The following is a 21,969-nucleotide window of genomic DNA, read 5'->3' on the forward strand; positions in this document are numbered from 1 at the left end:
AGTTTAAAATATTTGAACATTTTTTATCTCGGTTTGATTGGAGGATTTGAGAATTAGGGTTGGTTTGGTTGGTGTTCTATATAGGCATTACTAAATTTTTTTTAATGCCAAATTTTTGTAAGTTTTGGTATGACTAATTTTAGTAAGGCAAAGTTGTGTTTGGATTGAAGCCAAAATAGCATAAGTTCACTATTGGAATGCCCATTTTCTTAGACATGCTAAAATTTGGTTTCAAACCAAATAGACACTAAACACTATTAAAATTGTGTTGACGTAAAACACGAGGACTGGGAGATCTGCTTAGCTCCTGTGCAGGTCCAAAGGTTGGTGATATGAGGGCGTGCTAGTTAGTTTGATCCTGCAACTGACAAGATATGCAAATAGTAGATCAAAACAGGCGATCGGCTGACAAGCCGATGGAGTAGTTCCAACCGATAGCCGATAATAGCCGATGCCGATACCAGCCGATAGCGATACGGTTTAAGCAATCGGCTATATGTCCAATGTAAATGATGATATAAAGGCAATCAGCTGATGATGATGTAATAAAATAACAATATAATCCAGTATAAACCAATCGGTAAAAAATGATATGATAAATAAGCATCGATCCGAAAGTTAAAGCACACATCGGCTGGAGGTACGATGTCATGAAATCCACAAAGATTAGATTAAACAGTGAAACCTTTGTTGTCATCTGCTAAATCCAACTTATATATATATATATATATATATGCAATCCTTATGAGCCGATGCAACGTCCAGATAACTCACCGGCTGAAACCCCGATGAAACCCTTATTGGCATTCAAGAAGCAGGCTAGAGATTATGGTTCTAAGCACGACTTAGTAGATCAAACTTAACTGATGCAGCACTAAGTATGAAAAAGAAACATAATATCTAGACAATCAAGCCGTTGACTGAGTTTTCAGGGTGGTAGATGTATAAGCTAATCTAATCTAGCATGACGATTTAGCCGATACCGGCATAAACCCTAAAGCGAGAAGCAGCCGATAGAGCTAAATTGAGATGCTAAGACTAGATTAACATAGACATATGATAAATAGCCAGGCAAATATATTATCCAAACCAGAGTAATCCAAGAGGTCGAATGTAATGATGCAGCCTTGAACGACGCCGACGTAGACGATACAATTGCCTGGACCGGTGGAACATTGGACTTATCCCTTCGCCGGAGATCGAAGACGATGCAGCCCCGCGTCGGGTGCCAAGTTCCGCCGGAACGTAAAAACAAAAGTAAAGCAAAAGGGTGGCGATGCGCCGAAATTGTATTGAACGTGTGTATAGATTACATAGGCCCTGGGTGTACATATTTATACCCATGTGTTGATACAAGTCCTTGTCGGACAAGAAAGAAACTTTCCTAAAGATAAAAGGAAAAGATAAAGTCCTTATAGGACACTAAACACACTTTCCTAAAGGAAACTAACAAACTATTTCTAATTAATAGATAACTTGTCATGCCGCATTCTCTTTGAACTCGGTCTCTTCTGGATAAGCTTCCTTTAGTAGATCAATTTCCTTAACCGAATATAGCAAGAATCCGACAACTGACGACTTAACAACTCTCATCGACTAATCTCAGGACTTCAAAGCCGATGCTGACTCTAAGCCGATGACTACTCCGGACTTACCAAATTTCACTGTTAATAAATTGTCAAATATTGGTAAGCCTAATGCATACATGAACATGGTGCCGTTAATGGATATGGGCTTCTCATTGTGAATGTTGGTACGGTTGAGATCATCTGGATCAAGGCCAGCAAAGCGAGATACAGTGACTTTGTATTGTTGTCCTTGAGTCATCCACTTCAATTGAAGTTCTCCACTTCCAGCCTGCCCAAAGTATATAGTGCGCATCGAACTGCCCCATCACGTCCTCACACCAAAATACACCCAAGACTTAAACTGTGGTCAAGATCCTTGTTGATACAAACTAGCTTAAATAACATCATTGGAGGCATAAGTTTGCTCCTTGTTCATATACTCCCAGTCCCACTTCATACTTAATTTCTTTTAATATATTTACGTGCAATCATTTTGCGCGTTCGCGAAAAAAGTCAACCCACTTCATAAGATTCGATCTTGCCATAAACATGAAGTTGTACCAATCAATTTGAAAATCATGCGGAAGCGAGGATCTTTGGACTCGTGAGGAAGCAGAGTTTCTTGGTCTATTTTATAGTATTATACTTAAAGATAAAATCTTAACCACTAATTTATTATATTTTAGCCGTAACAAAAAAATATCTGATAGTTTTAAGATTGTAATTCTGTCAGAATTTTATCTTTTTTTTACTCTATGTATAATGAATTTTAAAATGCAACTTTGCACGTAAATGTAATACTATTGGAAGTACATGTGTGATTTTTTTAAGAATTTTTTATGATAATTTTTAGTTGGTGTACACGGTAGGCACACACGAGGGCCTGTGTGCATAGGATACGCTCCCGTAAACTGCGGACATCACTTATGTGTGTGTGTTTGTGTGACCTGGCCTTTGTATGAATGGAAGTGATATCCGCAGTTTATAATTTGTATGTATATATAGCACTGGTATTATGGCTGAAGATCGAGTAGAGAAGAAGAAAAAAAAGCTAGTAGAGGTTAATACTAGTAGTAGTAGTATATAGTTAAAAGGAGGACATGCAAAGGCCATTTTGGTGTTAAATAATGGAGTGTAAGTAAATAAAAAGGAAGGGGGGGCGGCAGGCTTCACACAAAGCTGGCGCGCACACAGACGCATAGCATATATAGGATGATGCGTGTGTTGTATTCCATCATCATCAGGTAGCGCGCGCGGATAGATCATATCTAGCGTGGACGATGGCGAGGCATCGGTGGTATGTGCAGGCGGTGGCGCTGCTGGTGGTGCTGAAGGCGGCGGCAGGGTCTGCGGCGCCGCCGACGACGACGAGGAGCAGGAGCAGCAGCACGGTGGTGGCCGGGATGGTGTTCTGCGACCAGTGCAAGGACGGCGCCAGAGGCCTCTTCGACTACCCGCTCTACGGTTGGATTGCTTTTGCATTTGCATATAAAGATACTACAATTTGATTGCAATAATCCATGATGATCGATGATCATGGGGGCGGCGGCGTGCTTGAGGCTTGAGCAAGCTACCTGTCTGTCATCTACTCTACTGTGTGCAGTGCATGCTATTGTCCTTGCCTACCTAACCTGATCAATTAGTACTTTACTTCCTTTATTATTCTTTCCTTCAGAAATTTGTGGTTAATTTGGATATGCTGTAAAATGGAAGGAATGCATTTGTGGTGGGTGCAGGTGCGCGGGTGGCGATCGAGTGCGGCGGAGGGGAGAGCCCGGTGACGGTGCGGGAGTGCAACACCAACTGGTTCGGGGGATTCTCCGTCCGCATGGAGGGCACGCCCGAGATGAACCGCTGCACAGCGCGCGTCGTCCAGGCCACCGGCCACTGCGGCGCCGCCATCCCCACCGCCCCTCGCGACCTCACCCTCGCCTTCCGCATGCTCGGCCTCGCCCTCTACACCGTCCCCCCACTCCTCTCCCAGCCGCTCCGTCCCATGGACTTCTGCCCATCTCCATTAACATCTCCATCTCCTCCCGCCCTCGCGCTCGCCCCCTCTCCGATTCCGACTCCAATCATCGCGCCGCCCCCCGTGTCCTCGCCGGCTCCCCCTCTCCCGCCCCTCTGGCGCCGCAGGCCTCGCCGCCTGCCGCCCATCTGGCGCCCGACCCCACCCTCGCTACCCGTTGACACCATGCCGCCGCCGCCGCCGCCACCGCCACCGCAGCCGCAGGGCTCCGCCTGCACCTTCGAGTACGTATCTATCTACTAGTCCTTCCTTAATAATTTGAACAACATATAGATGATTAATGAAATGAAATGGATCGTCAGCAAGTGGGCGGACGTTGGATTGCACGGGTGCAACTGGAAGGTGGTGACGCCCAACACGACGGTGGCCATGGCGTTCGGCCCCGCCGCGGCGCAGAGGTACGGCCCCGACATGACGCTGCGGGAGGCGCTGGACGGGAGGGGAGACATGTACCGGACGCTGCTGCGGGAGGCCACGGCGGCGCTCCTCAATGCCTACTACAACCCCAGTGGCTCCGGCTTCCTGTACCCCACCACCGCCAGCGTCATCGACCACATCAACGCCGCCCTCCTCACCCCCACGCTCCACAAGCTTCTCCTCGAGGGTGCGCGCTTCCGCCGCGCCAACTCCGACTCCAACCTGCCCTGCCACCTCACCCCCTGCAACTAATTACTACTCCTATATAGTACCTGCTTGCTTACTCGATCGCTAATGCACTCGTTTTTCATTTTATTACTCGCTACGCTAATGTATTACTAGTGTCTCGACTCAATACTTAATTGGTGGATGGATTTTAATACTACACTACTACTATACTACAATCGATTCAATTTTATTATTACTTAATTAACTAATAGTAGCAGAACATGCATACCGTATGTACTGGAAGCATCATCCCTTGACCAGCCAATTTATTATACTCCACTCGCGCGGTCAAACCAAGTCAATACGACAAAAGCAGAGCAGAGCAGAGAAAACGTTTGCTGTTCAAACTAATTTAAACAGGGAGCTACTACTACAGACTACTCCACTAGAAGTAGAGGAATTACCACTAGTAGTAGAGTAGTACATTCCAATTCCAATTACTTGAGTAGATCCTTGGATTATTCATTCCATCAAGGGTTGGATTCAAAAACTAGACATCCAAATTCATCATTAATTAGAGGTAGGTGGAGTAGTAAGTAAAAGAAGAAAAAAAACGAAAAGAAAAGAAAGAATTAGGAGCAGATTGGGCAAAGCACGAGGCCGTTCTCGTTACACTCGCCGCAGCGCACCACCACCACCGCCCGCGTCTTGTTGCTCCTTGCAGCCGCCGCCGCCGGCACCGGCGTGGGGAGGGAGAAGCAGAGCTTGCGGCTGCCGTTGCAGTCGAAGCAGGGCAGGAATCGCATGCCGCCGCATCCGTCGCAGCAGCCACCACCTGGGCGCGCCCTCGGCAGGCCCTCCAGCAGCGCCGCAAGCTTGCCCTCCTCCTCCAGGCGCGCCACCTCCGCGGCGCCGCCGACGTGGTTGCCCCGGACGAACAGCCGTGGCACCAGGGGCCCGCGGTCGTGGTGGTCGAGGGAGATGCGGTGGCGCAACTCCTCCCGGAAGCCGCGGTCCATGGAGATGTCGCGCTCCCGGAAGGCGACGCCGTGCGAGTGGAGCGCGGCGCGGACGGCGTTGCAGGCCTCGAAGGTGGCGCGCACGCCGCGAAGCGTGGTGGTGTAGAGCAGAACCCCAGCAGGAGGAGCAGGAGGAGGAGAGTGGTGCGTGGGCCTCCGTGGTTTCTGTGGGGTGGCGGGGTCGAGGAGACCGGCCATGAGCTCCCACGAGTTGATGACCTCCGCCTCGCCCTGCTTCTTCAGATGCTTCTCCGGCGGGGCTGCACATGGTGGGTTGGTGGTGGTGGTGGGTCGGGGAGGCGGCGTGGGCGGAGGAGGAATCCTAGTAGGGGATTGGGATTGGGATTGAGCTGATGATACTAGAATGTTGTCGAGGATGCCGTAAGTGGAGGAGGTGAGGGAGACGATGTGGGAGGCGGAGACGCCGATGATGCGCCGGCGGCGGTCATCGTCGTCGTCGTCGTCCACGAACGCGGAGGCAGCGCAACCCATGGTATTGGTATTGGTATGGTAGGAAGGAAGGATTCGATTCGAGGATGATTAAGGAGAAAGGAGAGAAGTGAAGAAGAAAGGAATGCATTCAAATTTCAAAACTTGAAACCGCCATGCCATTGGATGGCACTGTACTGTACTACTCCTACATTACTCTATTGGGCCTGCCTCTCTGGTCGTTGGGCTTGGGCTACTCCTGCATGACCATGTATGGGCCTAACTTACCATGCTTTAAGATTGTACCACCAGTTAAGTTACCAGAAGTAATCATTTAAATCCTCTTTATTTTAAGCTTTTAAACCGATCTTTTAGCTTACTGGAAAAAATGCCCGTGCGTTGCAACAGGAATAAAACACGATAAAATTAAGAAAAAGTCGAGAAAGATTTACATTATGTAATTAATTAAAATACAAATTTCACCATCCTTCATATAAAGAATATATATTTCTATTCCTATTTTTATTTCATTCCCGTTACATATGAAATCACAATTATACATGTATACGATGTTGAAGAAAATAAAGGATCATGAAAATCAAGGTAAATGTGGGTAATAAAATTTCCCAAATATTGGAACTAATTTTTATTAAATTCTCCATGATTAATTACATTATCTGATTTTATTTTTCGGAATTTTCTGAGCTCCATTACTAATTTTAACAATACAAACATCATTTTAGTTTTTATTTAAATGAAAATCTAAATGAAAACCATACTTTCTCTCTGGGCCATTTTTAGCCCATTTATTTCCTTAGCCTGCAGCCGAGCCGGCCCTTTTTCCTTCCTTCCACCTTGGCCTGCAAGCGCATCCGACCCATCTAACAACCAAAAGTCTAATCGGCGTCCCCTTGCTCTTCCTCTCACTGTCGCGTGGATCCCAGTGCACAGTGTCGTCTCCTACCTCCGTCCTAGCCTGCAATTGCCCGACACCATCAGAAGCCGCCGCCTCCGTAAAATCCGTTCGTATCTTTGGAGATAATTCAAAATTGACTGAGGGTTTTGATCCTTATCTTCTCTTCTTTCCGTTTTTCCAATAATCAAAGCAAAACCAATGTCGTATAGATGTCGGAAGAGAAACCATAGTTTTGTAGTCCGATTCCGTTTCTCTTCAAAAACCACGCACTCACGCGCTGAGATAGGAGGGAATCGGGACCGTATGGATGGAAAAAAGTGTGACTAAAGGAAAAATACGAATCTTTTAATTAGGTATATAGATATTGGAGTAGTGGATTATCTAAGCCATAATCTAATACGGAGTAGTAGTCCCTTGCCTCATTACACGTAAGGGGAAAAAAGAACTGGTCCAAGCTAGTTTTTTTACTTAACAGTGTAAAAGTGTCTTATGACTTTTCAAAAAACAACAAAAAAGCAGCTTATTTTGTTTACTTAATAGTGTAAAAATGTCTTATGACTTTTAAAAAACAAAAAAAGCAACTTATTTGAGTCCAATAAAGAGGGTCCCAAATCCAGCTATTCAATTGCTAGGGGTCAAATGGACTTTTTCCTATCAATTTATTCACGATCCATCCATCCGGTAGCTCCATCCGGCCCATTAATTTCCTTCCCATTAAGGCAAAGTGATGATTACTACTCCCCATCCCAAAATAAATCGACTTAATTATTAGATATGATTAATATTTTATAGTATAACAAATTTAGATATAAGCATATCTAAATACATTGTATATTAGAAAATATTTTATCTAATATTAGATTGGTTTTTTTTAAGATAGAGAGATAGGAAGAGGTAAAGTAATCCATCCGTATTTTAATGTATGACGTTGTTGACTTTTTTATCAACGTTTGATCATTCGTCTTATTTAAAAATTTTATGTAATTATTGCGACTTAATTTATCATCAAATATTCTTTAAGCATGACATAATATTTTCATATTTGAAAAAAAATTGAATAATAAAAATATCAACGGCGCATGCCTGCCTGCCTTATTATTGATACGATGAAACGATGGATGGATGGATGCATGCCTGCCTTACCTTTAATTTTTGCATCATCCCATTGAGTGATTTGCTGATTGGCTCACCCGGCCTTCCATGATCGAGTAGTAAATTGATCCATGATTGCAGCCCAAGAAAGCGATCTATCCACAGTACGCACCAAACCCAACCCCCACCAGGAGGTTATGACTCCGTTCAGGTTCAGGTGTGCTACCTATCTGACGAGAAGCGCACCATGCAGGCAGCTACTCCTACTACTTTCCCTTGTTCACATCATCCATCCATCCATGTTCAGCCTAAGTGGAGTAATAACTATACTTGCATTAACACAAATGAACTGCTATAGCTTCATCGTGTAACACATATCACACTCCAACCAATCATACATGCAAGTTAAAAAAAAATCGATATTCTGATGCCCACGAATATTGCTTATACGCAAGTGGGTTTTCAATGAAAATTTAGTGAGATCAGTGATGTGCCGCTAATTTTTGTTTCTTTTAAACATGTGTTAGAGGGTATACTCGTGGGTGTGTGAATGTGGTATTGTGTGTATAGTGGTGTGTGCGCAACATCCGCCACGTAATTGAAAAAAAGAAGATATATGCAACTCCCATAAAAAAATATCGATATATCAATGGAACACTTCACATTTTTTAGATTATTTGTTAGTTAACTGATATTCCCGTAAAAACAATCGTTTTTTTAACAGATATGCAGGGCGATATCTTACTTTGGGCTTGCCTTCCTCCTCCGGTCCCTGGCCTATTCTTCTTTCTCTCCCTCATCTTCCTCTTTCCTCTCTCTCTCCTTGTTCTCTATATATGGTGATATTCAGTGTGGGTATGCATGGGACCCTGGATCTGCCCCGGACTACAGTCAATAATGCACATGCTGGATACGACGATATAGCCATCATATCCAACTTAAAGTTTATTTTGCTTTTCTCTTTAATTAATTTAGTGCGACAACGACATCACTAAGTCTTAAATTGGTGGATTTTGCCGGTCTCACTACCTTTCTCCCTACCGGTATGTATGTGTGCACTACTATTACCACACAATATAATGTACGATCATTAATTATTTGTAACTATATATGCAACAGATAGATGCTGATGAGATGCATGTCTCTTTCGTGCATGTCGTCTAAAGTGATTACAAGTAAAGATGGAATCTCTAAGTGGATACTATGAAATGTCTATATAGTAGGGTGAAATGGATCAAATTAATCCCCCGGCCTCTAGCTACTAAGGCTACAGGTGCAGTGTTTCAGAGCAAGGTTAATAGTATAGTCCACTACTAACTTCAATCCATCTATAGCTAATTTATACAATATTTGATTACTATACTATAAATATATGGTCCCACCTATTATACACACACTGCGTTTTGGAGTTCGTGCTGCAGCTGGCTACAGATCTGTAGCCTGCTGCTCTTCTCTCTCATCTTTTATCTTATTAAAATATGTTTATAGCTGGCTAATAGTCTGCTATTGTACCTGCTCTCACAGGTTCCATTAATAGCCAATTGCAAGGTAATTATCATTAGTCTCGATGAGCTGCATAACTAGCCTACGACCAGGCCTGGACATGCATGATCGATGCATGGCACAACGTTGCAAATATGAGTAGTATTTGGTATTTCAGGTTATAAAATATTTTTGATTTTGGTCAAAGTCAAATTGCTTTAAGTTTAACAAATTTGTAGAATAGTAACATTTACAACCGAAGACAAATTTATTATGAAAATATATTCAATTACTGATTTGATGAAACTAATTTAGTATTATAAATATTACTATATTTGTTTATAAACTTAGTCAAACTTAAAACAGTTTGACTTTGACCAAAGTCAAAACGTCGTACAACCTGAAACAGGAGGGTATTGTTTTCGGGGGTGGGGGTGGGGGAGGAAGAAGGGATTGCCGCATGTGGGGCCTAACACCATGTTGTCCATTTTGTTTTCATGTATGTGCCACTTCAGACCATAACCGCCTGTTGTCCATTTTGTTTTCATGTATGTGCCACTTCAGACCGAAACCGCCATGTACTTATTAAGAGTTAAGATATGAGAGTAGTTCATACGGTTTCAAAAATTCACAAGTGTTAAATGTCTGGTGTTAATGTAGTAGTTGAGGAGTAAATCATGCTTTTTTAGGATCACAATTAACTGTACATGTACATGTACAATCTTCCCTACTACTGCAAATGTTCTATATATACTCCCTCCGTTTCTAAATATTTGATGCCTTCGATTTTTTAAAATATGTTTGACCGTTCGTCTTATTCAAAAAAATTAAGTAATTATTAATTCTTCTCATATCATTTGATTTAAGTAATTATTAATTCTTCTCCTATCATTTGATTCATTGTTAAATATACTTATATGTATACATATAGTTTTATATATTTCACAAAAGTTTTTGAATAAGACAAACGGTCAAACATGTGCTAAAAAGTAAACGGTGTCAAATATTTAGAAACGGAGGGAGTATATATGACCGCAAAAATGTATATGTGTGTTTGTATTATTTGTAAGATTTTTTTTTTTTGAAAAATAACTACTGCATAGAGTATATGCATGTACATGGTGAATGGTTAGATATGTAAGTGGTAAGTTCAATAATTACATCCTCAAAACATTTTATGTTTTTACTGTAAGATAAAATTATCCTTAACCGTCAATAAATTATCAAATGTCTAATTTAAAAATAAACAAGATAAACTTGTGTTAAATTTGTATAATAGTAATATAAAAATTTGTTAGTTGGAATTAATTATAAATTTTTGACAGAATCTTGTGTTAAACGTTAAAATATTTATAAACCAGCCAAATGAGGTAATAGCGAATAATTATATCTAAGGCATATATGAGATATTTAGTTGAGTCCATTACAAGAAATTTAAGAAACATAGTGAGAAAAAGCAAAAACGGTGCTATATATATAATATATATAATATTGTGTTTATATATGGGACGGAGAGAGCAAGTAGCTAGCCTCTTAAATAAGTATCATCCTAGTGGGGGAGTACTATCTATCTATCGATCTTCTTCCACACGCGCGTACGTGTGTGTTGGTCGTCTCAAGGTTAGTTATTGAAACGTACGTCTTTATATTACTAATTTGTTTCATCCCCGTTGTATATGCTATATATGTTTTTCTTATGTAGTATATGTAATTAAAATAAATAGGAGAAGAATTAAGCGGGTTAAATATTTTTTCTGGCTGGTATATGCATAATAGTAATATATAGAAGAGATTGTGTTGCAGGGTATATATAGCAAATTAATAATAGATAGATCGATCGATCGAGTGGAGACGATGTTGCCGAGAAGCCGAACGCTCCCGCCAAGGATTCATGATGGCGTCGTGGTGGTAAGCAAGCACAGATGTTGCAGTGTTGGTAATGGAGCATATTGATAGATGCTAGCTGCATGGGTGATCGATATATGATATGATGGATGCTGCAGGTAGAACGCGATGTGAGGAGGTACCAGCAGCTGCCGCAGCAGGTGGAGATGGAGATGACGACGACCAAGAGGCAGCAGGATCATCAGGTGGAGACGATGACGACGAAGAAGATTGATGAAGAAGATGAAGAGGTGGACGACGACGGTCGGGCGAAGCGGAGGGGGACGGTGTGGACGGCGGCGTCGCACATCATCACGGCGGTGATCGGGTCAGGTGTGCTGTCGCTGGCGTGGGCGATCGCGCAGCTGGGCTGGGTGGTGGGCCCCACCGTCATGCTCCTCTTTGCTGCCGTCATCTACTTCACCTCCAACCTCCTCGCCGACTGCTACCGCACCGGCGACCCCGCCACCGGCAGAAGGAACTACACCTACATGGACGCCGTCAAGGCCAACCTCGGTCGGTCGATCTAGCTCCTTGGATCTTGCATAGTGCTAGTATATACACTACACAGATCGAGATATCTGATCCATCAATATATATATATATATATATCGATGTGCAGGCGGTGCCAAGGTGAAGGTTTGCGGATGCATTCAGTACCTCAACCTTTTGGGAGTGGCCATCGGTTACACCATCGCCGCCTCCATTAGCATGATGTATGTGCGTAGTTGTTATATTTTGGGAGAAAGAGAGAGAGAGTAATAATAATTAATGGAAGAAATGCATGGTATAAATATGCAGGGCGATCCAGCGTTCCAACTGCTTCCACGCGAGAGGAGAGCAGGATCCTTGCCACGCCTCCAGCAACGTGTACATGATCATGTTCGGCATCGTCCAGGTGTTCTTCTCCCAGATCCCCGACTTCGACCAAGTCTGGTGGCTCTCCATCCTCGCCGCCGTCATGTCCTTCACCTACTCCGCTGTCGGCCTCGCCCTCGGCGCCGCCCAGGTCGCCCAGAACCGCACGTTCGCCGGCAGCGCCATGGGCGTCGCCGTGGGCTTCGTCACCAAGACCGGCGACGTCGTCACCCCCGCGCAGAAGGTGTGGCGCAACCTGCAGGCGCTGGGGGACATCGCCTTCGCCTACTCCTACTCCATCATCCTCATCGAGATCCAGGACACGCTGCGGTCGCCGCCGGCGGAGGCGAGGACGATGCGGAAGGCGACGGGGATCAGCGTGGTGGTGACGAGCGTGTTCTACCTGCTGTGCGGATGCATGGGGTACGCGGCGTTCGGCGATGACGCGCCGGGGAACCTCCTCACCGGCTTCGGCTTCTACAAGCCCTACTGGCTGCTGGACGTGGCCAACATGGCGATCGTGGTACACCTGGTGGGGGCGTACCAGGTGTACTGCCAGCCGCTCTTCGCCTTCGTGGAGAGGAGGGCGGAGCGGCGGTGGCCCAACGGCCTCCCCGGCGGCGACTACGACCTGGGGTGGATAAAGGTGAGCGTGTTCAGGTTGGCGTGGCGGACGTGCTTCGTGGCGGTGACGACGGTGGTGGCGATGCTGCTGCCCTTCTTCAACGACGTGGTGGGCATCCTGGGGGCGCTCGGCTTCTGGCCGCTCACCGTCTACTTCCCCGTCGAGATGTACATCGCCCACCGCCGCATCCGGAGGTGGACAACCACCTGGGTCGGCCTGCAGGCGCTCAGCCTCGCCTGCCTTCTCGTCTCGCTCGCCGCCGCCGTCGGCTCCATCGCCGGCGTCCTGCTCGACCTCAAGTCCTACCGTCCATTCCGCTCCACCTACTAATTAACGATCGATGGTTGTGCTACTAGAAAGGAAATAGGTATCCAATGTATCATGAGCTTGGGCTGGCCATAACAATGCAATATTAATAAGGCCTCAACCCACAAGATGCAACGATGGTTTCAATTATAAGGTTGGGCTAGACACGGTTCATCCACATATACTAGCTTTCAATTACTAAGTATTCTTATTTTCTTATTGAAAGTCGCTTGCTTTTTTTACACGACAATGCATCACATCAACAAAACATACTACTATTTGAAACCTCATATTTTACTGCGGAATACGTGGATCGGATGATTACGACTTATACGATGAATTTGAGGTGAACACTCGTCGTCTTATGAGAAGATTTATAGAACAAACCTAAAAGGGATTCACAATAAGGACATACGATTTATATAAGTAGAAACTAGGTTAAAATGTAGAATTGGACTACATGAAAAGTCAAAAACAGATCGATCAAGTGTTTGACTTGGGAAGATCGATGGGTTCGCGGGGCGCGGCATATATTAGTCTATGGCTCCACGCCAGTAGTATGCACACATCCCGTACGTTCGGGATCAGGCCATGGCCCATGGGAGTGCGTGGGACATGGAGTACATAATGAAAGGTACGGTGGCCCAAACTCGATCGGAGAAGGCACATACACTTCCGGCTACACGATCGAGCGGCGGGACGCGGGATGATGCAATGCACGACGCGAAACATACATACATACATACATATATATATATATATATATATATATATATATATATATATATATATATATATATATATATATATATATATATATATATATATATATATATATATATATATATATATATATATATATATATATATATATAGGATCATGAAGACTGATTGACGCGTGCTAGGATTGGCGGACGAGGAAACTTAACTACTCCCTCCCTCCGTATTTTAATGTATGACTCGACCAACATTTAATCACTCGTTTTATTCAAAAATTTTGTGCAAATATGAAAATATTTATGTCATGCTTAAAGAACATTTGATGACGAATCAAATCACAATAAAATAAATAATAATTACATAAATTTTTTGAATAAGACGATTGTTCAAACGTTAGATAAAAGGTCAACATCGTTATACATTAAAATATGGAGGTAATAGTAGCTAGAGATAGAAATTTTGACATAAATAAATAAATTTGTCCTATTGCCAATTCTAATTGTCGACAATATGTTGTCAAATATCTTCCGAAATGCCATGGATATGCAAGAAAAGTATGCTGTACGTAATACAAGATCAGGTTCTTTAATTTTACACATAATTAAATGCGTGGAAATTCTCCGTTATTAGAAAATAAAAGACGATGAACTTCCTGCCTGCCATGATATGAGATAATGAAGTCACATCTCTCAACAGAGATGATCGATCGATCGAGTGCTCCTAGCTTGCCCGCAGCCAGCACAGAAAATCAGCGCTAGCTTAATTAGCTAGCTATACGTGGATGATATCATCCATTGCATCATGCATTCATCTTCAATCACACTTAATTAGTGCCCTCATCTCTTTCTTTCTAGAGACGCAATTTTAAATTAAAAATCGGTCTCCGTACGTACGTCGTCCGTCGATCGATGCCTAATTGAGCACGCCTAAAGGTAAGACAAGCACCAATAAGGAAAATATTATCCCTTGTGTGTCAACTACTAACAGAGAACAAAACGTTCTCTGTTGATGTGTCAATCGATCCATGCATGTTGCTTAAGCCAATTAAGACAAATTGCCAAAAAAGAAAATTAAGACTTTGCTTGTCCCCCTCATGACAACCCTTAATTAAGGTGCACTTTGATATAGTTTATACATGATACTGGAAGGACAGACAAAAGTAATGTTCCTTGCAATCAAAGGTTATTTCCTGATACATTTACAGCATAAACTATCCTTTCAACTACATAATCCAGGAAACAAGTTTGATTAAATTGTCTAACATTATACATAATATTTTCGAGCATTGCTCCAGTCCAGCATATTATACCTCGAGGTACCAATTTAAATCTGGCCGTTCATTCACGGAGGGTAAGATAAAAAATATCACACGCTAAGCAGCTCATGATGCTCCTTCTCTCTGACTGAGTGATTGTGTCAACGAAGACTCCAAGAGCAACTGAGCAAGTCCAAACCAAGAGCAAGGGCGTGGTGGGAGCGGGACGAGGGGTGGTCGGCGCCGGTGGTGCCGGAGGCGTCGGCGGCGGGGTGTTGGACGGCGGCGCGTTGGGCGCCGGCGGTGTCTGCACGGTGGCGAGGTAACGAGGAGCAGGAGGGGTGGTCGGCGCCGGTGGTGTTGGACGGCGGCGCCTGCGTCAGAGGCTGCTACGTGGCGGCGGAGGCGACGAGGACCTGCGTCAGTTGTCGATGTGCTCGAATCCAGTAGCGATAGGGGAAGGGCCGCGGTTGGCGTATGTCACCGGTGAGCTTGGGGGAAGTGATGCACGGAGGCTCGTCGGCCCCCTCCACCTCCACTCCGGTTAGCCTGTCCATCCCTGGAGCCATCGATCAATGCAGGCATGCAGCATCTTTTGGAGAGAGAAAAGACAGGAGGAAGATGAAGAAGATACATGCGAAATTACTTAATTACCCTTGCTTCTTTAGTACCTCTCTATGCTCTGTAAAATCACGTGAACAGTACTACTAGGTACAACTCTTTTTCACCCGTTGGATCAAACGAAATCGATGGCTCAAATTGCATGTACCGGTAGGTACCAAGGTACCTGCTGGACAGTAAAAATTATCAATATTTTCATGTGTTCCAACTCTTAATGTATGATGCTATCACATAAACAACATGTCTTTTATACCGGTTTGGGTGGCGTAGTACCTACATAATTTATGCTAAAATCTATGTGATTTTAGAAATGACATTTCAATTCATCTATTTATTAGCGGGAGTTGGGGATATGCCCCATCACCTTATTTTTTTTATGTCTTTCTTCTTACTTTAAGATTTTTTTACTATGTACCCATTGGTAGAACCAGAGATGTAATCCATTTCTATTAAACTTTAATTAAATTAGAGTGACTTCCTCAATAAAGGATCTTTATCAGGAGGGGACGATCTCAAGTAGCTGCCTTTTTTTTTCTTTTTAAGAGAACGCTATAAAATTGATCATATATTGAAGGACGAAACAAATAATCCACGATAATATAATCAGATAATTAAAAGGATCAGATGGACAGAGGGAGAGAGCCAAACATAGAGGGGCGGGTTAATCAGGAGGTAAGAACAAGTGGAGAAGACAAGGATAAGAGATGAGAAGAGCAATGAGCTATCTATCAATAAAATAATTGATGACCTGGCAGCTTAGCTTAATTAGTGCAGCTGGAACTGATAGGCGCGCGATTGATAGCTTATAAATCGAAGGAGGGGGAAGGCCTCATCTCCGTGCATCTCGCTACCTAACCTAGCTAACCTCCTCTCTTCTTCTTCTTCTTCTTCTAGGCTAGCACTGCACGTGCCCAACTAACACATACATTCATCATATATACACCTCCTCCTCCTCCTTCTTCCTCTAAGTTGTGTGTGCATACATAATCTACTAGTAGAGAGCAGGGCTAGGCTAGCAATTGCAATGGCGCCTCCCTATGAAACCAGGTCAGTCAGATCAGAATTATATATATTTATGTACTAATTCATGACCTGCTAGCAACTAGATAGTAAAAGAGTTATAATCTATATATATGAAGAAATTGAAATCTCGGTATATATGTATCTGCCTTAATGCATGCAGCGCCGCCGGCTCTGAATCGCCGGTGCCGGTGGTAACGGTGGATGTGGCGGCGGCGAGCGACCTTATCACCTCGGCCGGCCACCGTTACGTCGACGTCAGGTACTACTACCTATCTGTCTGTCTGTCTTTGCATCCTCCCCTAGCTATATCTATCGATATCATGTAGGAGTATATGAATATCAGGATATATATGATCCATCCTTAATTAATTTCTTCATGCATGAGCAACGAGAGTATATATATATACCTCCTAATTAATTTGTTGGAGAAATGAAATTACAGCACATGCATGACTATGTGTGCTGGTATCTTCGTCTGATTGATAGAGCAATTAAACATGATTATGCAGGACAGAGGAGGAAATGAACAAGGGCCATCTACGCAACTCCCTCAACGTGCCCTTCATGTTCGTCACGCCGCAAGGCAAGTCAGCCAGCCGATTAATTCACTTTAATCTGTCCAGATTTTTACACCATTTTTCCTCGTCGTCCAAATAACTAGCGTAATCAATATATATACTCTTATGATTCAATACTAGTACTTTAAGAATTTGGAACAAGAAATTCTGTCTACACATATCGATCTCGTTCTCGCTCAAACATATCCATCCACTCCTATCATTTTCATGAATAGTAATTTCCCACTACAAAACGATATACTACTATATGCATGATGCTTCTGGTTGTTGGGTTGTGTCTGTACCTGGGCATGTTGAGCATCTGATTTATGAACGTGGACGTGTACTCGTCCAGGTACATACGGGGGGAGTAATTAACAAGCGTGATTATATTTATGAGCGTTATTATCATCCATGTTGCAGGGAGGGAAAAGAATCCTCTGTTTGTGGAGCAGTTCTCGTCGCTGGTGAGCAAAGAGGAGCATGTGGTTGTGGTACGATACGAATTAAAATTAAAATTCCCCAAAAAAATATTTATTTGACAAGAAATAATATATGTGCTCGATCTAATTGACGAACCTTGTAATAAAAATAAACAATCCAACTATTAGGGGTGCCAAAGCGGGAAGAGGTCGGAGCTAGCATGCGTTGATCTCCTTGAAGCAGTAAGTTTGATGTTTTTAATCAAACACGTACTAGTTGCACTTGTACTTGATCGATCATCATCTCTCTCTACGTTTCTCATTGCCTTGTTGATGGCTCTGTCTCTTGTTCCCTGTTTACTTCCCACACACAAAAAAAAATTACACCATGTCACATAGAACATTTGAACACATACATACATGATTAAATATAGACTTAAAAAAAACTAATTACACAGATTGCGACTAATTTGCGAGACAAATCTTTTAAGCTTAATTGCTCCATGATTTCACAATGTGTACTACAATAAACATTTGCTAATGACGAATTAAATAGGCTAAATTCGTCTAGCGGTTTACTGACGGATTCTATAATTAGTTTTTTTATTAGTGCCCAAACACCTATGTGATACCTTTTATAATACCCGATGTGACACGCCAAAACTTTATACATCTAAATCTAAACACTCCCTTAATATACATACAGTGAAATAAAGAAAGTAAAGGAAGACGGGACAGGTCATGATTCATACTCCACGTCTAAAAAAACGAATATATAACTGGATGTAATATTGTAGTATAACGAATCTGAACAACGATATATTCAGATTCATAATATTAAAATGTTTCACATCCAGTTCTAGATTATAATATTAAAATGTTTCACATCTAGTTCTAGATTGGTTTTTTATGGAATAGATTGGTTTTTTATGGAACGGAGGGAGTACAAGTGAGTTGTAACATGACTGACATACAGTATATATGTATCTGCAACAGGGGTTCAAGAACGTGAAGAACATGGGAGGAGGCTACGCAGCGTGGCTCGACAATGGATTCCCCATAAACACTCCTCCTCATACAATGTATTAACGCTTTGCAGCACCGATGAGATGAGCGAGTGATAAACACGGACTCTACTGTATCTACTGTATCTCATTCCAACCCCTCTTCTCATCTGCCTGCTAGCCGCTGCTTCGTGTGCCCTGCCATGTATATGTATGTGCGTCCTGTTTTCCTGTTTGTTACTACTGGTATTATGGAGGCAGCCAATTGAATAAAATTGATCATCATGCATGCAATGCACGATGCGTCTGCAACTCTCCGGGATGACATCAATCAACCAAGTAGCTACACATGTTCAAGGACTTTATTATCTCTAAATCAGCATATTGTGGCCGGTTTGCCAATCCACCATAACAGTAGGCGTGAGGCAGAGCCTCTGGTTACAAATCCAAACGAACGACTCATACCAAAGGGGCAGGCCACCTTATGCAAGAATCATCAATCAAACGTTCGCTTCTCTTGCCATCTGCTATGTGCTGCGCCGTTGGCACTAAAGCATTGATTGATCGATCACCTCAAAAATTACAGTCTCACATCTCAGACTGCCGGTTGCAGGGCAAAGTGTAGAGAAACCAACATCCAAACAAATGAAGACCACACATCACACGGTTAGATGTGCAATTAGCTCTTTCTTTGGACGTCCATCGCCACAGCCAGATGACGAGCTCCACAGGACAAACAAATTGATGACTACAATAAGTATGACTCAACCACGGTCCGCCCAAACTTCTGCTCAACATCCTTTGGCGTTTCAATCTGCAAACAAAGCAACATGACAAATCATTTCTCTACTTGAAAAAAAAAATAAAGGAAGAAATAAATATTGCCCAAATGTTGCAATGAGAAGCTAAATATATTTCGAGTAACGGGCACTCACGGCGTTTAATGCTATGAAGAGAGCTTTGATAACATTCAGGGGGTTCCTTGAACCAATAATCTGCAAGTAAAAGACAGAAAATTACTACTATCTTTCAAGCACGGATGGAGTGATAACTGGTTGCCTATCTAGAAGAAGTGCACCTTTGACTTGACGTTGCTGAAACCAGCTAAATACAGTACTGTTTCAACCGTCCTACCAGCAGCAGACATTCCACTTCTCATTGGTCCAGGCCAGAGGTATATCTTAACATACACAAGCAGCAACCATGTCCACATAAGTTGCAGCAAAACCACAGATAAATAAGAAGAGCGCTAAGATACACAGATGTGTTTTTACCTTTGTCTTCTCATATTTGGCCTGAATTGCATGAGCAATTGTGTGGTCCTCATATCGCTCCATGTAATGGAGGTCCTGGAAGCATTTCTCATAAGCCTGCAAACGAAAAAAAAATCAATAAAGGTATTGGATGCCAGCAAGAGGCATAAATTAGCTCAGGTATTAGTCTAATCAGATGTCCAAACCCGCAATTGAGGATCCTCGACGACAATATATAAGAGGAAGCTACTGGTATAGGGCCATAAGAAAAAAAAACTCTACTGCATCTAGTAATAAATCCTGCATTAACAAGGATATAAATGAAAAAGGTTCTGAAATGAGAAAAAAGGCATATGCAGTGCACATAGGTTAGCACCACAATCACTGCACAAACATCCCAAAAGAAAAGGTGAACAAGCCAACAATGAAATGGATAACACATCAGCGACTATTCTTTGCGCGCTGAATGAGAAGGCAATCATAAAGTCGCACCGACTACAAGAAAAGGCTCTACCAAACAAGTTGTAGACGTGGCACTGAAACGTAAGTTGAATAAGAAAGATCCATACCCTTTGAATTGCAATCTTGGCTGTCGGACCTCTAGCTTTTGCAAATCCTACAACACCATGGTAGTTTCCAGTCGCTAACAATGCTGTGAATTTTGCTATTTGGCCTCCCTGAGACGTGAAATGCATAATTAGGTAATGGGTCAGACAAAAGGGTATTACTAGTAGGCGTGATCATTTGAATTCGAACTAAGAGAATTCACCTTTGTGACTTTACACGTCCGATTAACATCAATGACCTTGACGTCAAAACCCTGTAAAGTGCACAAGATTTGTAACTAGGTAATACCAATAACAACAAGTGAAAGCAATGCAACCACAGGATAGGGTGCTGGCCAATCCAATGAAAGCTCGGAGATGAACATCACTTACTTTCCTGTACATAGGTCTCCTCTTATGCTCCGTGAGGGAGTTGCGCTCTTCAACAAGATTCTTAATTTCCTCCTCTAGAACTCTGCCCTTCTTACCAAACGTATGATCTAACTCAGCTAATTTCTCCTCGATCTTCTTTTCGATAGAATTCAACTTCTCTATGAGCAGATCATCCTTCTCCTTGTCTTCATTGAATTCCTCGTCGTCGTCGTCGTCACCAGCCCCTTGGATCATCTGCTTCTCCCTGTCAAAGCCAGCATTGAGCACAAGATCCTCCGGAGAGCCGACCTGCTGGTGTTGGATGACCCCGAAATTGGAGGGGTTGCTGGGATCGTATGCTTCCCTGCATTCCATGATTCTAACAGCTCGGTTAAGCTTCTGGAGGAGAAGAAAGCGGTCCTTGCCGGTGGCATCTTTGAGGCGGTTCATCATGTCGCCGATGACTCTGTACTCCAGTGGAAGCTTCAAATGGCGCTCCTCGAATCTGTCGATCTTGGTCATCCATTTGTGGGCATCGTCAAGGGTTTCTGGCAACAGCGGGAGGTGTTTGAAGTGGGCATTGGCGAAGGAAGGAAGGAAGGAAGAGGGGAATGGGCTTTACCGGCTTCGGCGAAGGAGCGTAGGAGTTCGGAGTGGCGGTTGCACTTGCGCTCGAACTCGTCGACGCGGCGCTTGATGGCGTCAGGGGTGTAGCGCTCGTCCTCCTCGTCACTGTCGGAGTCGGTGGGCTCCCAGAAGGAATCGTCCGGCGCGGCCTCCTCCTTGGCCCTGCGGCGCTCGAGCTTCTCGATGAGCGGCTTGACGCCCAGGTAGTCCTCATCCTCACCCTCATCCTCATCCTCCTCCTGGCGGTCCCGCTGGCGCTCTCGCTGGAGCTCGGCGAAGAGGTCGTGGATGACCCGCTCGCTCTGGATCTGCTTGAGCCTAGAGCTGCCGGAGGAGGCGTTGGCGGAGAAGGCGAAGTGGCGGCGAGGGGAGGCGATCCGCAGGGTTAGATGGTGGGTGGAGGATACGGGAGGGCTGGGGCGCAGGGAGAGGAGGCGCGCCCACGCGGCGGAGGCGGCGGCGCGGGACCGGGCGGCGGCGGAGGAGGCCATGAACCTCCCGGCGGCGGAGGAGGAGAAGGGTTTTGGTAGCCAAGTGACTACTGGACCTTCCGGACTATACTGACTTGTGTGTCGGCCTGCCCCCATCTACATTTCTTAGCGGCCCATCTATCTATCTATCTATCTATCTACGAATAAGTTCATTTAAGATCCTTTAACTTGACAGCGCGTTCGATTTTATCCTTGAACAAAAAAAAAATCAGATACAACGGGTCCCTCAATTATCAAAATCAGTACAATATAGGTCCCACGACAGTATATCGGGTGGTTTTGTCCA

General features: G+C 43.8%; 5 protein-coding genes across 5 annotated transcripts; 3 read left to right on the top strand and 2 right to left on the bottom strand.

The window, feature by feature from the left end:
• The first annotated feature begins 2,757 nt into the window (after positions 1–2,757).
• Positions 2,758–4,399, top strand: LOC127763859 (uncharacterized). Its single transcript, XM_052288657.1, has 3 exons — positions 2,758–3,032; positions 3,305–3,821; positions 3,900–4,399. Exons 1-3 carry the CDS (start codon positions 2,849–2,851, stop codon positions 4,264–4,266), a joined length of 1,068 nt encoding a protein of 355 aa, XP_052144617.1. The 5' UTR covers positions 2,758–2,848; the 3' UTR covers positions 4,267–4,399.
• A 141-nt stretch (positions 4,400–4,540) lies between these two features.
• On the bottom strand, positions 4,541–5,750 carry LOC127763998 (uncharacterized protein At3g28850-like). Its single transcript, XM_052288801.1, has one exon. It carries the CDS (start codon positions 5,691–5,693, stop codon positions 4,815–4,817), a length of 879 nt encoding a protein of 292 aa, XP_052144761.1. The 5' UTR covers positions 5,694–5,750; the 3' UTR covers positions 4,541–4,814.
• A 4,885-nt stretch (positions 5,751–10,635) lies between these two features.
• LOC127761294 (amino acid permease 3-like) lies at positions 10,636–13,051 on the top strand. The gene is made up of 5 exons (XM_052285566.1): positions 10,636–10,740; positions 10,924–11,028; positions 11,124–11,520; positions 11,627–11,720; positions 11,806–13,051. The coding sequence occupies exons 2-5, from the start codon at positions 10,975–10,977 to the stop codon at positions 12,815–12,817; spliced, it is 1,557 nt and encodes a 518-aa protein (XP_052141526.1). The 5' UTR covers positions 10,636–10,740; positions 10,924–10,974; the 3' UTR covers positions 12,818–13,051.
• Positions 13,052–16,217: 3,166 nt separating this feature from the next.
• On the top strand, positions 16,218–18,707 carry LOC127763567 (thiosulfate sulfurtransferase 18-like). Its single transcript, XM_052288304.1, has 6 exons — positions 16,218–16,436; positions 16,573–16,671; positions 16,922–16,999; positions 17,397–17,463; positions 17,581–17,634; positions 18,388–18,707. Exons 1-6 carry the CDS (start codon positions 16,414–16,416, stop codon positions 18,478–18,480), a joined length of 414 nt encoding a protein of 137 aa, XP_052144264.1. The 5' UTR covers positions 16,218–16,413; the 3' UTR covers positions 18,481–18,707.
• Positions 18,708–18,735: 28 nt separating this feature from the next.
• On the bottom strand, positions 18,736–21,738 carry LOC127763565 (uncharacterized). The gene is made up of 8 exons (XM_052288303.1): positions 21,188–21,738; positions 20,587–21,113; positions 20,418–20,468; positions 20,218–20,325; positions 19,670–19,765; positions 19,474–19,575; positions 19,331–19,390; positions 18,736–19,209 (listed from the first exon to the last, which is right to left on the bottom strand). Exons 1-8 carry the CDS (start codon positions 21,681–21,683, stop codon positions 19,144–19,146), a joined length of 1,506 nt encoding a protein of 501 aa, XP_052144263.1. The 5' UTR covers positions 21,684–21,738; the 3' UTR covers positions 18,736–19,143.
• Between the last annotated feature and the right edge of the window lie 231 nt (positions 21,739–21,969).

This window comes from Oryza glaberrima, chromosome 2 (genome assembly GCF_000147395.1).
Source record: "Oryza glaberrima chromosome 2, OglaRS2, whole genome shotgun sequence".
Lineage (NCBI taxonomy): Eukaryota > Viridiplantae > Streptophyta > Magnoliopsida > Poales > Poaceae > Oryza > Oryza glaberrima.